The sequence below is a fragment of the Falco peregrinus genome, chromosome 8, assembly GCF_023634155.1.
Source record: "Falco peregrinus isolate bFalPer1 chromosome 8, bFalPer1.pri, whole genome shotgun sequence".
NCBI classification, from domain to species: Eukaryota; Metazoa; Chordata; class Aves; order Falconiformes; family Falconidae; genus Falco; species Falco peregrinus.
In genome coordinates this window covers 9,326,540-9,340,881 of record NC_073728.1, presented here as the reverse complement: position 1 = coordinate 9,340,881, position 14,342 = coordinate 9,326,540, and the positions used below count along the sequence as shown (strand labels likewise).

Below are 14,342 nucleotides of genomic sequence, written 5' to 3'. Positions count from 1 at the left end.
CTTTGGTGACCCTGCTTTATACAGGTCTTGGTTTGGGACCAACACATTGTGAATTGGGCTCAAGCTCTGTCATGCCACTGGAAATTTTGAGGGAGTGCAAGGAAGCTCAGGGACCTGAAGTGCATGAGTTGGGCAGTTCTTATGTTGAAACACACTCCTGCTGTAAGGTAGCTCCTCTTTCACTTGTTGTGCTGGGTAATCCAGCCTGTCAAAAGTACAGGGTCATATGTCTTCATTTTCCTCGACTCATTTCTCTGTATGATGTGGTTAGCTGTGTTTGGCTGAAAATGAACACAAATCTCATTAAGTTCTTTAGAATCTGATAGGGGAGAGTGGCAAGAAGTACCTTAGGGCTGGCTTGTAGCTTGGTCTCTGGAATCTGTTTATTCCTGTTAATGGCTCTTTTGGGGAATTTTATATTTTGTAGAAACTGTAAAGAAAAAAATGGGGAGTTGTAGTTGCAGACAGTTTACAAGAATGCTTTGGGACTATCTAGTGTCTAGCGAAAATATTTCAAGTACATTGATTCCAGATATCCCTTAGGAACCCCATTTTTTTCCTCTAAGGAGAAGGTTGGGAAGAACTACAATTACAGGACAGATAAGATATCTGTATTAGTACACCTTGTCCCAGTGGAGTGCCAGATTGATCAAGATCTGAAAACATAAAATGAATTTATTGATTAGCACTTTATATTCTATCTTCCATTTAGTGAGGATGATAGAGGGGAGAGATTATTTATTAGCTGCATTTTTAAAGAAACATGACAACAAGCTTCAGATCAGCTTCAGCAAATTTTCCACCAAAACTGAAATCAGTATATGCATAGTTCTCAAATGCTTGCAACACTTCCTTGTCGCATCTATACGTGTTCACCAGTATGTTGAAGGGGACTGAGAATGGATGTGAGAGTCAGTTACCATTATCAAAACTAACAAGATATCCTAAAAGATAAGTGGGCTGCTTAGAAATAGACGAGAATATGAATCCATTCACTCTCATGACCCCCAGCTGAGGTTAGATCTACCTGTGCAGCTTTCAGTATCTGAGGCGAAAGAAGGGTTTGAGCAATTAAATTGATTTTGTAAGTTTTGTGAACCTTGTCATATGTATGACCTGGAGATTGTTAGAAGCATTAAAGCAAAACATCATCTTGAGGAAATGATGTGTAGATTTGTTGGTTTAAAGAAGACTGAAAGATGACCTGGAACAAGCTTGAAGGGAATTTTTTGGCTGAAGATAAATTTTCTGACAGTGCAGTTGTCCTGTGTGTCTAACAAAGGAAAAAAGAGAGAGAAAGAAAAAACCTTTGCCTTAATGTCAGGAGTGGGTTTTTTTTCTAATTCTTAGCTATGAAAATCACTTCGAAAAAATAAAGGAATGAATTTTTGTATCATGAAAACAAAATAAGATGCTAGGTAGTTCAATCTGACTGTGAAGACTTGGGGCTTTTTGTTGCCTTTTTTCTTTTAAAAGGTTTAGTTTGTATAAAGCTTATACTGTGTTCAGCTCTGTAGCCCCCAACATAAGACAGACATGGACCTATTGGAGAGGGTCCAGAGGAGGGCCAAGAAGATGCCCAGAGGGCTGGAGCACCTCTCCTATGAAGACAGGCTGAGAGAGTTGGGGTTGTTCAGCTTGGAGATGAGAAGGCTCCGGGGAGACCTTACAGCAGCCTGCCAGTGCCTGAAGGCATGTACAGGAAAGCTGGAGAGGGACTTTTTACAAGGGCATGTAGTGACAGGACAAGGGGCAACGGCTTTAAAGTGAGAGAGGGAGGTCAAGATTAGGTATTAGGAAGGGATTCTTTGCTGTGAGGGTGGAAAGACACCGGAGCAGGCTTCCCAGAGGAGTTGTGGGTGCCCCATCCCTGGAAGTGTAAGGGTCAATCAAGGTCAGGTTGGATGAGGCTTTGAGCAACCTGGTCTGGTGGAAGGTGTCCCTGCCCATGGCAGGGGGGTTGGAACTAGGTCATCTTTAAGGTCTCCCTTCCAACCCAAACCATTCTACGATTCTTACTTTTTTGGTTTTCTGCTCATCAATAAACATTCCCTGTTTGAAGGTGTATATGGTAGAAATTTACTGTTTTATCTTGATCTGCTGGCATGGAATAAGCACTGCTGCTTTCCCTTTCTTGAGAACTAGACATAATCTTTCAAAAGAACTTGAAGATGTAGCTAATGGAAAGCCATGCTATTAGAAAACTTCTAAGAATGACATTTGTTTTGAAGGTAAAAAGTTTGAGTGTTTTCTGCATGCCACTTAATTTTCAATAATGCTGTGATCCAGCACTGTGGCAGTCAGTGCCCTTTGTGTTATTGGACAAATGTGAAATAATAGTGGAGAAAAGTCACAGTCTACATGATAAATTGCAGATTTGTTGTCGTGATAGGTGTTCCTTCTTTTAGTGCTAGACAGGTATGTTATTGGTTGTTCAGTACTATGCATATTTTCTTACCTCTTTTCCAAGGAGTCTTAGTTAAAAAAATGTTACTAAAAAGGTAATTAGGAAGTTGAGAACGAAGCAAGGAGGCAAAACACATCATGCCACTATGCAAATACAGTTATTTGAGCTATCTTGTCTCTTGACTGAAGACTTAATGGGTAGCAGTGGAGGAAAATAGCTCTACATCTATAATACGTGATTTAATTGAAGTTATGAAAGGTACTGGTCTGTGCTGATGTATTCCAGTACACTTACTATAAGAAATAATCTGCTTGACTGAAAGCTGCAGATTGTAATTTGGAAAGCATGGATAGAACAACGTGCTGTTGCTAAGCTACCAGACTTTTTATGACCTGCTTTTTATTTACTTCACAAAACTAGAGCAAATGAGACTATACTTCAAGAATCTGTATTTTAAAACCTACTGTGGAATTCCAAAATCTGGTAATCTTCCCTGAAAATAAGTTTGCTGTCTTTTTATGGTAGTATCTTAAGTTTGGATATGATGTGCCTTCTTGATGCTTCCTCTGATGCTTTCTATTCAATTGTGAACAGGAAGGTCTGTATGTAAAAGAAGCTATTCTTTTGATGTGATTGTTACCATTGCATCCTCTGCTGGTTTTTAACAAACCCGACTTGAATAAGCCTTGGGAGAAAACAGTAGTTTTCTGGTTTAAATTGTTGTCTTACTGGTTAAGTGTTAAGAAACTGAATGACTTGGAATGTTTTTTTCTTTCTGAAGGACAGAGAAAAAAGAGTAAATTTTCTTGGCTTTCTTTAAAGTTACATTTTTCTAAGAAAAAGTAGTATCAGCCCAGCTTTTGTGAAGAGGTAGAGAAGCTAAAAGGACAGAGAAAGCTCATGTAACCCCTGTAGGTTATGTTATTGTTGTCTCTAACACACAAACAGAGGCTGTGAATATCAAATATATTTGCCTTTTTCAGTTCCATGACTTGCAACAATAATACAGTTTTATTTTAAGGGATAACATTACCATTTGTTTTTTCTCCTGGCAGCCTCCAAAGGTAAAATGCTTGACGAGAATCTGGCATCCGAACATTACAGAGACGGGAGAAATCTGCCTAAGGTAGCAACAGCATTCTGTTGTGTGGGTTTTTTTTTTTTTTAACCTTGGAGATTTATGTCTGATAAAACACTGTATGTAATTTTCATGCCAGTATTTTTTTTTTAAACAGATTCTGCAAATCAGTGGCATGTGACCCTTAGGAACTTAGAAATTACTGAAAATACTGTTCTTGCTATGTTTAAAAGAGACCATGTAGAGCCTGGCTTTTTAGGTTCAGACTAAACATTTTGTTCTACTTAAGGTAAAAATGTAAACTCCAACCTAAACAAAGCTTAGTTTGTTTTTCTTTCTCTCCATAACTGAATAGTTCTCAGGCCCTGAGAGGGCTTAAAACTTTTCTTGTTTAATGTCTGAATGTCTTAAGCACTTGAAACCCATTTATATTTCAAAAAGGAAGGGAAAAAGTGTTCCTTAAACTTCTGACAGTAACTATTCTATATTAGCCATTTGTTTATTTTAACATCAAATATCCACTATAAGACACATGTGCCAGTTAAAATAGAGTTGGGGGAGTGTAAGTCAATATAGGAATCCCAAAAGCTTTACTTTGGTAAAGTGTGAGGCTTATGTTTCTGTGTGATTTTCCTTTATAGTAAATGTTTCCTCTTCAAAATCAGTTTCTGGAAGTTTGTAATATCAGTGTTTTTTCATGAGTACCTGATGGTGAAACTGGTCAGAAATGAAACATAAACAGAAGTGAGAAGCATGACTGTCATTTTTCAAGTTAATGAGATGTAAAAGAAAAAGCAGATAAAGCAATGAATAAAAATGAGATAGACAGCTCTTCTGAAAATCCAAAATGTTTGCCACTCTGAGTAGCAAATCAGCGCTGAAAAACCACAAATTTTTCATCTAGATTTAAAAATAATGTTTTAGTGCTGTGTTCAAGGTCCTGGTGAAAATGAAGTTTTCACAGGGCTATCTGTCACTCTTCATAGACTGGTCAGGCTCATCAGCTGATAGCAACTAATGAGCTGTTATCAGTGCTTTTAGCCACAGTGGTCTGCTAACATCAAAGGGCAGCAGAAGCCAGCCTGAGGAAGCTCTGGTATGTTCCTGGTGCTTGATAGTGCCAGACTGGAGCAGGATTACAGGCAGCGAGGGCTGGTGTCCATAGACTTTACCTCACTTGGGAACTGGAGGATTTAAATGCACTAGAAAAATAACACTAATTCCTCTCAGACTACCTAAAAACCTGGTTGTCCACAGTTATTTGGAGCTGTAGGCTAGTGATACAGGAAGGTTGTTTTGGCAGATACGTATTGCTAGTTTTATCAAATTTGCCAGACCTGTAGTGTTTCTCTGTGCCTTCTAGGACTGTTTTATTTTACACAGCTGGACTTGTCACTTGACAGTAGGGAGACTGATTTGAGGATCATGTTTTCACAGTTTAAATCCTACCAGAGTCCATGTGGCTTAGTGGAGAAAGCTTAGATGCTTTGAGTCAAATAGTGCAAGTAAATGAATGTATAAATGAGCTCTTTGGAACCCGTGAAATAAAAATACTGAACACCAAACGATAGCTAAAATTTTAAACTCTGACTGTAGTGCAGCATCTGCTGAGGTTAAGTAAAACCTCACGTTTCTGAGGATATTTCACTATTTCTTGTCTTTAAATGGTTTTAATTATGAAAGATTAACCTAGTGTTGGAACATAATTCTAATGAAGTACTTTTTTCAGCATCTGCATTGAAGCATCACCTTTATTTGATTGTCAGATACTTTAACATCTCAAACCTTTGAGATGTCGTACTGTTTAGATGGAAAAAACTAAAATAACTTGGATTGCTTTATGCCTGCTATAATGGAAAATGCACTATATATAGTACTTGCAATCAACTTATACAAGAGTCTTTACGTTAAAATAGCTTCAGTTATTTTTAAAAGCAGAATAAAATTCCTTATCGGAGTTTTTCCCAACTGTCTCTTACTAAATGTACCTCATACTGTGGTGTGTGTTTATTTGATAATCATCCCTGAATTAAAATAAAACAAATGATTAAACTTGTGGTCAAGTGTAATAGTTTTTGGCAGGAAAAGTGTAGTTTTTCTGTGCTTTATGGATTGCAGTTACTCTGGACCATATTAATAATGAACTATATTAATTAGTTCTGGACCGTACTTGTAGATATTACCTCTGCTGCACATGCAGATAGAAAAATATCAAGATACCTAGAAAAGATATGCTTGCTTATCACATTGTCCTGGTTTTGACTGGGATGATTTTCTTCTTAGTAGCTAGTACAGTGCTGTGTTTTGGCTCTGATGTGAGAACAATGTTGATAGCTCACTGATGTTTTTAGTTGTTGCTGGGTAATGTTTATACTGAATCAATGACTTTTTCAGTTTCTTGGGCCTTGCCAGCAAGAAGGCTGGAGTGGCACAAGAAATTGGGAAGGGACACAGCCAGGTGAGCTGACCCGAACCAGCCAAAGAGGTATTCCATACCATGAGAGGTATTCCATACCATGGGACGTCATGCTTAGTATATAAACTTGGGGGGGTTAGCTGGAGCCTGAGGCTTGTTGCTTGGGGACTGGCTGGGCATCAGTTAGCAATGATGCGATGTTAAAGGCTGCTGAATGGAGAAACTTTTGAAGACTGATTAATTGTATCAATTGCATTGTATAGCCAAATGTTGCAACTTCCCCAGTTAGAAAAGCTGATTAAGTTGATAGCTTGTTTCTGTTCTCCAGTGCTGTTCCCAGTCTCCTCAGCTGTGGAAGCAAAAAAGCTCTTTAGAAGGACTTTCTACACCAGTTGCTCCACTCCTCCTATCTATAGCATGACCTTCAGAATCAGTTGCACTGGCAGTGTTGGGTTGAGCAGGGAGGAGAGCAAAGGAGGAACCCCTATAATGTATCCCTGCCAGCAGAGGGTTTCTGAAGTGGGTTCTGAAGTTGGCTATGAAGACAGGCTGAGAGAGTTGGAGTTGTTCAGCTTGGAGATGAGAAGGCTCTGGGGAGACCTTACAGCAGCCTGCCAGTGCCTGAAGGCATGTACAGGAAAGCTGGAGAGGGACTTTTTACAAGGGCATGTAGTGACAGGACAAGGGGCAACGGCTTTAAAGTGAGAGAGGGAGGTCGAGATTAGGTATTAGGAAGGGATTCTTTGCTGTGAGGGTGGAAAGACACCGGAGCAGGCTTCCCAGAGGAGTTGTGGGTGCCCCATCCCTGGAAGTGTAAGGGTCAATCAAGGTCAGGTTGGATGAGGCTTTGAGCAACCTGGTCTGGTGGAAGGTGTCCCTGCCCATGGCAGGGGGGTTGGAACTAGGTCATCTTTAAGGTCTCCCTTCCAACCCAAACCATTCTACGATTCTTACTTTTTTGGTTTTCTGCTCATCAATAAACATTCCCTGTTTGAAGGTGTATATGGTAGAAATTTACTGTTTTATCTTGATCTGCTGGCATGGAATAAGCACTACTGCTTTCTCTTCCTTAAGAACTACAGTTTTTTTGTGTCAAACTTACCTTGAATGGTAGTTTCTGTTGGCAAAAGGAAGGCAAAACTTTTATTGGAACTGACATATTACATTGATAAATGTGTTCACCTAAGAGCTTTACATTAAGGCAGGCTTTCTCCAGGACTGATCTCCCCATTACAGTAACTTTTATTCACTTAAGCTGTAAATCGTGTCAGCTGGAGCTTCAGAAAGTTTTGAAGTTGCTTTTGTAGTGTCTCTTGAAGCAGTGGGTGAGGAAAAACTGCTGGTTGTGCCATTTGAGAACCTCCTAGTAGCCCAGCCCAGCTCCTCTATGGCAGCAGGACCCGTGGATGACAGGTCTTTGATCAGAAGCTATATGCAAATGCTTGTTCATCCACTAAACTGGTTCATGATGTTTTGTGTGTTTCTACTCATTTAGGTGTGTGTTCTCCTGTGTGTATGATGCTCTGAGAACAGATCACCATTCAGACCCCCAGACTCTCTGGTTGTTCTATCTAGGTCATCCCCACTGAGAGCACGAGATGTGGTTTCACTAGATATCCTGTGCTGGGAAGAGGTTTTGATTAGGGGCCTAATGATCATTCCCAGTCTGTAGGAAGAACAAGGATGCTGCTCTAAAAATGAATTATATCAGCAAATGAGAAATATTAGACAAAGGTACACTTAATCTGTCTTCATTTCCTTTCCACCAGAGTTTTATGAGAGGTATGAGTGGCTCTTCTCAAGTCCTGGCTGCTGGTGTCCACAGCTGGAGATGTGCCAAGAGAGCTCTGAGGCTTTGGGAAGCTGGAAGGGTGATAATGAGGTTCAGCTGATGTGTTCAGGCACTTTGAGCTTTATCAGTGCATATTTTTGTGCTTTTATTGTGTGTTACCTTACTCCTCACTTCTAAGCTCACAGCAAGGTATATGAAGAGGCAGAGGGGAGTACTATAGCACAATTTTATGAGGAACAGACAGAGCCAGCTAAAAAGTCTGTTACTTGCTCAAAACCTGAAAATCCTGGCTTTTGCCTGTTCAGCAGCATTTTTGCTCTTAACTTTTGTAATACAAACAAAAATGGGAGCCATGAGATACTGTTTTCACTGTTCTTGAAATTAGTTTTGAGCTGCACTAGTGGCAATGGCATACTTTTATCTTTTTAAAGGCACAGAAATGAGATGAGAAGCACAGTTAAGATGGAAGATTGTCCAGTATGATCATCCTGTTCCTAGACTCTCTACATTGAACAAGGAATAATGCTAGTCATAGTATATTTCCTTGGATTAAAAATTTGGCACATTCAACAAATAACTATATGGGTAGCCTGTATGGTCCAATCATCTACTGTAATTTAAAAATTACTTAATACGTGACCTAACAATTCTGTGATTGTATCTCATTCTCCTATCCCTGCTGCTAAGAAGCTGAAGTCCTTTCACAGAAGAGAGGTTGATAATCCTCTTTTCTTGCTAATTAGTTATCCCACCAAAAATATTCTTTTTTGGATTGAATTGTTCCAGATTTGGTGAGAGATGAGTCATTCTGCAAGCCTGTCTCTTCATCAAAGATGAACATGTTCCAGACTGGAGCATGTGTCTGTGTGCTAAGGGGAAAATAAAAGCTCAATGTGGAGGCTGTCTCACAAGGATTTCTGTCACAGTTTGCTTGATGAAAATAATTCAGGTTTTTTGACAAAGGTTGAGCTCAAATTAGGAGATCTGTAGTGACCCTATGTAGAATGTAATTCTAGGACAACATACCAATTCTTGTGCTTTAAAATCCCAGTACATAGATGTAGTGCAAGAGGTAATTCTTACATTGCAATTACTTCCAAAGTTCTTAATGTTTTCTTTCTGAAGATTTCTGACAAAGTTTGTTTAACTAGAAGTTGCACTATATAATGTGTGTCTTTTTTTTTTTCCAGTTTATTGAGAGAACATTCGATTGATGGCACTGGCTGGGCTCCAACTAGAACATTAAAGGTATTATTTCCTTTTAGATACATACATCAAACAAGGTATATCTTCTAAAATACTACTGTGGACTTGCAAAGAGACAGATAATGCAGTTTGCTCTAGAAACAATTGAATTTTTTGTCTTTGAACAAGTGTTGGTGACAACACTGAAACAAGTACAGTGCCAACTGATTATAGAAATGATTGCTTGTTTTGGCACAGCTGCACATAATCTTTTATCAGTCAAAGCAGTATTTGTAGAATGGTATGACTGCAGGTGACCCTGAGAAACCATGCAGTAAGGATGGTCTGCTTTTTACCCAGGCAACAAATACAAGAGCATGATGGTGAGCGGGACTAACAGTAATCCATGAACCTTGTAATTTCTATTGTGTTGATATTCCTGACACAGCAATAGTCTGTCTTCCCTTCAGGCCCCCAAGGTCCTCTGAGTAGAGGAACTTGGAAAAGTGAAAGGCTAGTTGCATTTGGGAGAAACACCATGTGGAACAGAATCAAATGTAGTTACTGCACTGTCTTGAATTCTGTTTCATCCCATGTTGGAAGGGGGGAGCAGCACGTCTGCGCTTAGTTATTGCATGAAGCAGGGCACTCTTGGCTGTTTTAATCACCCCAGTAGGGAACTAATGACCACTGCCCTTTAACCTTGCCTCAAATGCACTTTACCCCAGTCACTAAAATGTAAGTGAAATCTGGTCCCTGTAAAGTTGCTGGGAGTTGTGCCACTGTGGTTGCAGAATGACTTCAGAGATTGGTCCCACTGCAACTGGGCAGTATTAACAAATTCAGTCATGGTTCTTGCATGAAATAATCTCACTGAGATTGTTGTGAAGCACATGCACTTCAACATAGTGACTGCTCTTGTCATGCTACAGGAAGCAGTCAATTGCCCATTTACTGCTACATGACTGTGCTGCCAGAAGAGTCTTGCAGAACACTGAGCAATAATCTCCCTTTTGCTTTTACCAGAAACTCTGCCAGAACTGGTTCTTAAAGAACATTAGCTGCATTAGGTAGGTTAAGGGTACACATGTCAGGTGTTTGTTCCTTTTCAAAACACAAATTGAAAATGAGTTTTGTCTAATATTTGATTTCCTTTTTGCACTGTGAATCACATCTGTGACTTTCTTCATCTGTAAAATCTCTTCATGTGCATCTGACTTCTGGAAAGTGAAGTAGAATCAACGTGTGTATTTTCTTAAACACCCTTTCCCTATTTTTTTCTTTCCATCGGCTAGTATGATTTTGATTTGTCCTTTGTGTGTGCTTTCATATTGGGTTAACTCAAGACAGACACTGACTGGGTAATTAACTAGCTCTGTTTCTGTCCCTGTATTTCATTCCCAGAGAAAGTTTTTGGACTACAAGTTTTAAGCTTCAGCTATTAGAAAATTAGTATACCAATATTGCAAGCGGACAAGAATGTACATATATTTTTATTGCTGCCCTAGCTTTGTTCATGGTATCTTTCTTACAGAGATTAAAATACTGCTACATGTTAGGACTACGGGTGAGAGTAACTTGACCGTGAACTCTACTTCCTGTCCTCAGTGATGATAGAGGATGTGTATTAATCTTTTCCATTTTATTCTTGCATCAGTTGCTAATTGCCTGTGAGTAACTTCATAGGTTAAACACTCTGGAATCCTCAATACCAGGAGACACGAGCTACTGAATATTGTGCAGCATTTTAGGGTGGTTTTACCTTCAGTAAGGTAGAGGGGACAAGAAGTCCACAACCACAAATGAAAAAAACCAGGAACTTTGTGGGTGTTGAAATTAAAGATTCAGCAAGAGAAAAGGAGATAGCAGTTTAACTTAAAGAAAAGAACAATCCAGCATCGTTCTTGGAATTTTCCCCCGCCTCCCCCTCATTGGGCATTGAAGCACCACAATTCCAAGCTCACATTTTATACCTTTGTAATTTGGGGTGTCTTTTTGAAAAGTTTTCATTCCTTTACTTTTGGTTGCCAGAGGCTCCACTTTAAACGTGCAGTTTCAGTGAGTGTTCTCTCACTTGTCATGTTGCCACTTCATGATTTGAAGTGTTATTAAAAAATAAGTATCACATGTTGGTCTTAACTTCCAAGTTGTGCCTCTGTAGAAATGTGTTGTTACGCTGCACCTCTAGTACAAAAGGAGCTTATAAAAATGTGAGCAGAAACAGCCATTGGGGATGTTGGTAAGCTGCAAGCACTATTGCCTAGTGGTTTTACCTGGGATACAGGTTGTAACTAGATGGTAACTAGCATCAGGAGTGAGTCTGTTCCTTGTCAGAGATACTCTTCATCTATTCCAAGTGTACTCTTTGAGAGGACTCATAAACCTGGGAAAGGTGAGTCTTTTGCAGCCATGGTTCCTCATGTCCATTCTGTCAGGTGCTGTTTCAGGTCTTTGGCTGACTGTCTCCTGTCACGTTTCATGCATGCCTTCCTATGTGTTTTGAAGCTTGATTAGTGTCCAGGTGCTTAGATTGGAGGCTACACATACTTCTGAGATGGAAGATACAGAATTGTGCTGGTTTAATGATGATATGGCCACACAGTCAAGTTGTTCATCAGTGTAAATTAATTGTGGTTAGGTGTGTGTTAACTGTACACCACAGAATTACATGGAATAGTGAGTGACTGGTAGCAAAGGAGAGCCATGAGATGTGACCCACGTTACTTTTATCTCTTAACATGCCACCTTTACCCACTAATCCAGTCTTTCTGAATCCTTTGTTTCCAATATTTGGACACCGTGGTCTGAAGAACCTGTATGTCTCAATAAGCAGAATACACTTGTGAATTTGCGCAGTTATGCTATGGATAGTATCCAATCTTGGCTAGTGATGGACTTGAAAGTCAGTATTTCATATTCCGCTCATCAATAATATGAAGGCAGCCTGGTTTTCTGTAGGAATAGTATCCAAATTTGTCCAACAAAGCACTCTGTAACACTGCTAAAATAGTTAATTTGAGAATGGGTCTGTACTGTGTTTCTGTGACAAAACTTGGCAGGCATTATTAATGCAGCCATTCTGGGTATTCTTGGTGTATCGATTCCAATAGATAACACAAAACCTCCAAAGCCACATACACAAACCAGCTCTGTTGTATGCTGCTGCATGCATTAGTTTTATGTGCTTAACCTTTTAGAAGGCTAGTTTTAGATTGTCTCATCTTCTGTATCCTTGTGGTGGCAGCAAAGCTCTTACATGAAAAAGCCTTCAAAATAAACTCTGTGACTACTTTTTAACTTAGAGTATCAAATGGGTAGAATCTTGAAGAGGCATTTAGGTTTTGCCTTTTAACTATCTGAAATTTTTACAGAGTATTTAGAAGATTTCAATTTTATCTGATAAATTGTATTTTAAGTATAGAGAATTCTTAATGAGGGGGAAAACCTAACTCAATTTCGTTTTCTAGCATTTTGTTCCACTGTATTATCTCATCCATGACTTGAGTTTTCCTTAAGTTACCAAGTGCTGAGCGTTATCTCTTTTCCATGTGACTACTTCCTGCTACTGAATGCGTTTCCATAGACCACTGCAAAAAGCAACCTGTGTACTAGTGAAGGCACTAAAGAATGTGTTATTTCTGAATTCCTTTATCAGATACTTTCTAAATTGGGTTATGAAGAAAGTTGGGCTTTAACCCTGAAACAGATCATTGGTAGGTTAATGTTTTTAAACAATCCATATATACTTTTTTAATCACCATTGATGCGATTGTAAACATTTTCTTTGTTCATAAAACCACTCCAGAATCCTAAATGCTTAGATGACTTCTGCTAGCAGTTTGGTCCACAGACAATGGATTGTGTGAAAAATGATGCAGTGTTCTCTAAGTGATATTTGTGTAATCTTTCACTACTTTATAGCTAGTTATGAGTTAGCGACAGGAGCCCTCAGTTTTCATTCTGTTATGTTCTACATCATTTTATTGCATACTTGTTTCTTCTCTAAAACAGAGTATTAATCAGGCTGAGGACAGAAGTTTTTCTGGACTTCTGCTTGGACTGTCTGAACTTGCTTTTCTGCTTTCATGTTTGATGGTCAAACTTCAAGCTGTCCAGGCAGAAAGCAAATAGATGGTTTCAATTCCACTCTGTTCTCAATTTTTTTATGTCACTGGAGATACCAGCTTTTAAATACCTGGTATGAAATAACCCTGTTGCTGTTGCTCTGATACCTTGCTGCTTCCCCCACAATAATTCCAATTTCAAACTCAAAAGTGCTTCAGTAGCTCCTGTTAGTCCTCAAAATGCACTTCCTTGGACCTTATTTGCCATGAGTATCATCTGCCTAGTTAAGATAGGCCTCCCTAGTATTCATCAGGTTTCTCGAAAATGCTTGTTTTCACTTTGCTTTAGAATTATCTTGGGTGATTGATTTTAAAAAATAAAGGAAGTGGATCTGTGTATTGTGATTGCCTAATTGGTTCTAAAAGTCAAGCTGTTCCTTCTGCAATTATGGCTAACAAACTACAGCTGGAAATTGGTCAGTGACTGATTTATGAACCATAAAAATAATCAGGGCACACTTGTGCAACTCTGCTGACTGACTGTGGAGGGTTGAGTATAGTAATGTTAAAACCAGTCTTTTAGAAATATATGCTGAATGTTCACAGGGAATATTTGGTTGGGTTTTTTTTTTGTAACTGTTCTGGTAGAACTACAGTTGGTCTCAGTTAATTGGAGAACTATTTTTTATTTTCATGTTTACTGGTAAGATGCATATGCATTTCATTTCTTTGTTGAGATATTGTAAAGAGCTGGTTTTTGTCACTTTTGTGTTAGTGCTGTCAGGAGAGACAAGAACAGGAATAGGAAACATCAAGATAGTTTTAAAACTATAGATACGCTGACAGCTTTTTATACCCACCTATAGGACAATATTTTTTTCAGGAATTCCTTTCCTGTGACTTCAGATACTATGTTATCTAATCTAAAAGGAATTAAGACTTGTTTGCAATAAACTTGCATTTTTGAGTTTATCATTAAGAAGCTTGCTTATTTAATTATTGTTTAATACTGAATGAGAAAGTATGCCCTGTTGGCACTGATTCTGCTGTGGTCTTAGGGCAGTAAAATTACTGTATTTTAAATCGTGCAAATATCAAACTGTCATCTCTGAGAAATAAATCAGACTGTCTTGACTTAATTTTTCTGGTTACTTTAACCTCGGTGTTTAAGCATAAACTTGAGTAGTTTTGAAAGCTTTGGTATAAGCACAAAACTTTCATCCGCCATCTTAATGAAAATAGGTGGTCTGCTGTCAAAATTAAATGTTATTAGCGTAGAGGGGTATTTTAAATAGAAAATAACTGTATCTGTCTTCAGGATGAAGGGAAGAAAGTAAACCTGTATGTTCTCTGTCATTCTCATAAATTCTTGCTGCTGATACTGTTTTTCTCAGCCAGCA

General features: G+C 38.8%; 1 protein-coding gene across 13 annotated transcripts in view; it reads left to right on the top strand.

Moving 5' to 3' along the window:
* The window catches only part of UBE2F (ubiquitin conjugating enzyme E2 F (putative)), a 90,596-nt gene that overhangs the window by 34,706 nt on the left and 41,548 nt on the right, over positions 1 to 14,342 (top strand). For all 13 annotated transcript variants that reach the window (XR_003557445.2, XM_027796701.2, XM_055811934.1 and 10 more), the window contains 2 exons: positions 3,463 to 3,533; positions 8,884 to 8,941. Coding sequence is in view for 12 of the 13 variants with exons in the window: in XM_027796701.2 (XP_027652502.1) it covers positions 3,463 to 3,533; positions 8,884 to 8,941 (129 nt within the window). In the remaining variant the exon portion in view is untranslated. The remainder of the gene's footprint in view (positions 1 to 3,462; positions 3,534 to 8,883; positions 8,942 to 14,342) is intronic.